Genomic DNA, 1,721 nt, shown 5'->3' with positions numbered 1-1,721 from the left:
TTGTAAAGTTTCCATTTTTGTGTTAAATTTTTTTATTTTTTGTTGTTTTAATAGTTATTTAAGTTTTATGTCATTATTCAGTTTTTAGTTTTCTTTAGGTTTTTTGTTTTAATTTTGTTTAGTTTTTTTATTTAGTTTTTTATTAAATAATAAATAAAATGAATTTATATAATATAAAAATCCTACATAGTACACATATAAATTTCGTCTCAAGATTTTGTCTTTAAGAATCCTAATTTCTTATTTAAACTTTATCGTTTTTAAATTATATGAACATTGTACTTTTCATATTTTTCGGAATTTCTCAGCATTTGCATTCGATCATAAGTATCTCTTTATTGTTGAGTAGTAAGCTGATACATAATTGATAAATTGCTTACGTCATATAGTCTGGTTAAAATGCAGAAGTCTGATCTCCAGCGTCATCATCATCATTCAGTATAACACTATTCGGTATAACATCAATTTTCTTTATTATTCGAACGAGACTAATACTATGGTATGCGTCTGGTATATGGACAGCAGCGATGCTGATCAAAGATTGGAACACCATAAGCAACCGCCGGAATATGTTTCGCTGGATAACCTGTTTGCCGCAACAGGCGTGGAATATTTTGAGGTTAGAAATATGCCGATTTTTTTTACGGAGATTGTTTATTACGGACGTTTGATTTTATTGGATTTTACCTGATATCAATAGTTATGCGGTCTCGTACCTTCTTGAGCCATGTATTTTGAAAACACATGGACAGATGACACATAATTACTGCTAATCTCTTTCGATATTAAATCACAATCAGCAAATAATGGAGCCAAATGTTGATGTATATAAATTTAATGTATGTGTATATACGTGTGTGTGTGTGTGTGTGTGTGTGTGTGTGTGTGTGTGTGTGTGTGTGTATGTGTGTGTGTGTGTGTGTACATATTTATAATAACAATACATGTACCACTTTCTACATTATTAAATGCTAAAATGTCACACATTTTTGTATATATTATAATATATACAAAAATGTGTGACATTTTAGCATTTAACAATATAGAAAATAGTACATGTAATATATATATATATATATATATATATATATATATATATGTGTGTGTGTACCCCTAACATATTGTATAACACGTCTGTATTTCTCTTTGTTTTCTTTCCAATAGATATGTACTTAGTATATGTGCTTTGTAGGCTTTCTTTGTTTTTTATTAATCTTTAGCTTCAGATTGAATAAAAAAAGTGCAACTAAAAATAAATAGAAGACATATCTAATTAATAATGTATTTTCTTTAATTATAAGTCTTACAAGCCTTTGTTTTATTACTTTTATTTTATATTATTACGTAGTATTTAATGTTATTTTAATATCTGTATATTATAATTACATATTATTTTAATAAAAATGGATATAAATTATACATAAAAAATGATGTGTGCATGTTGATGGTAAACAAAATTTTACCAGTAACATATATTTATACTGTGTTATTATATTTATTATTTGTGGCATATACAAAATATTTGTTTTACAGATAAATCATCTAAATTATGAGGCAGATGTTACTTTAAAAGAATTACGCAAGAAACGCAGTTACACATATGAAGATGAGTTAACATGTTCCAAAGAATGTTTAGAAAATTACGAAGAGAAGGTACGAAATATATTATCTTTATTTTTAGAATTATTTCGTAATTATTATTACTTATTATTAAAAATATA

At 25.9% G+C, this 1,721-nt stretch overlaps 1 protein-coding gene across 1 annotated transcript in view; it reads left to right on the top strand.

The window, feature by feature from the left end:
• The first annotated feature begins 394 nt into the window (after positions 1–394).
• Adi1 (acireductone dioxygenase 1) overlaps positions 395–1,721 on the top strand; it is a 3,224-nt gene continuing 1,897 nt past the window's right edge. The window contains exons 1-2 of the mRNA XM_018542574.1: positions 395–619; positions 1,534–1,653. Of these exons, the coding sequence (XP_018398076.1) occupies positions 497–619; positions 1,534–1,653 (243 nt within the window). The 5' untranslated portion in view covers positions 395–496. The remainder of the gene's footprint in view (positions 620–1,533; positions 1,654–1,721) is intronic.

Source organism: Cyphomyrmex costatus, unplaced genomic scaffold (assembly GCF_001594065.2).
Source record: "Cyphomyrmex costatus isolate MS0001 unplaced genomic scaffold, Ccosl1.0 scaffold335, whole genome shotgun sequence".
NCBI classification, from domain to species: domain Eukaryota; kingdom Metazoa; phylum Arthropoda; class Insecta; order Hymenoptera; family Formicidae; genus Cyphomyrmex; species Cyphomyrmex costatus.
Note: the sequence above shows the minus strand (reverse complement) of the source record. Positions and strands in the feature narration are given on the sequence as shown.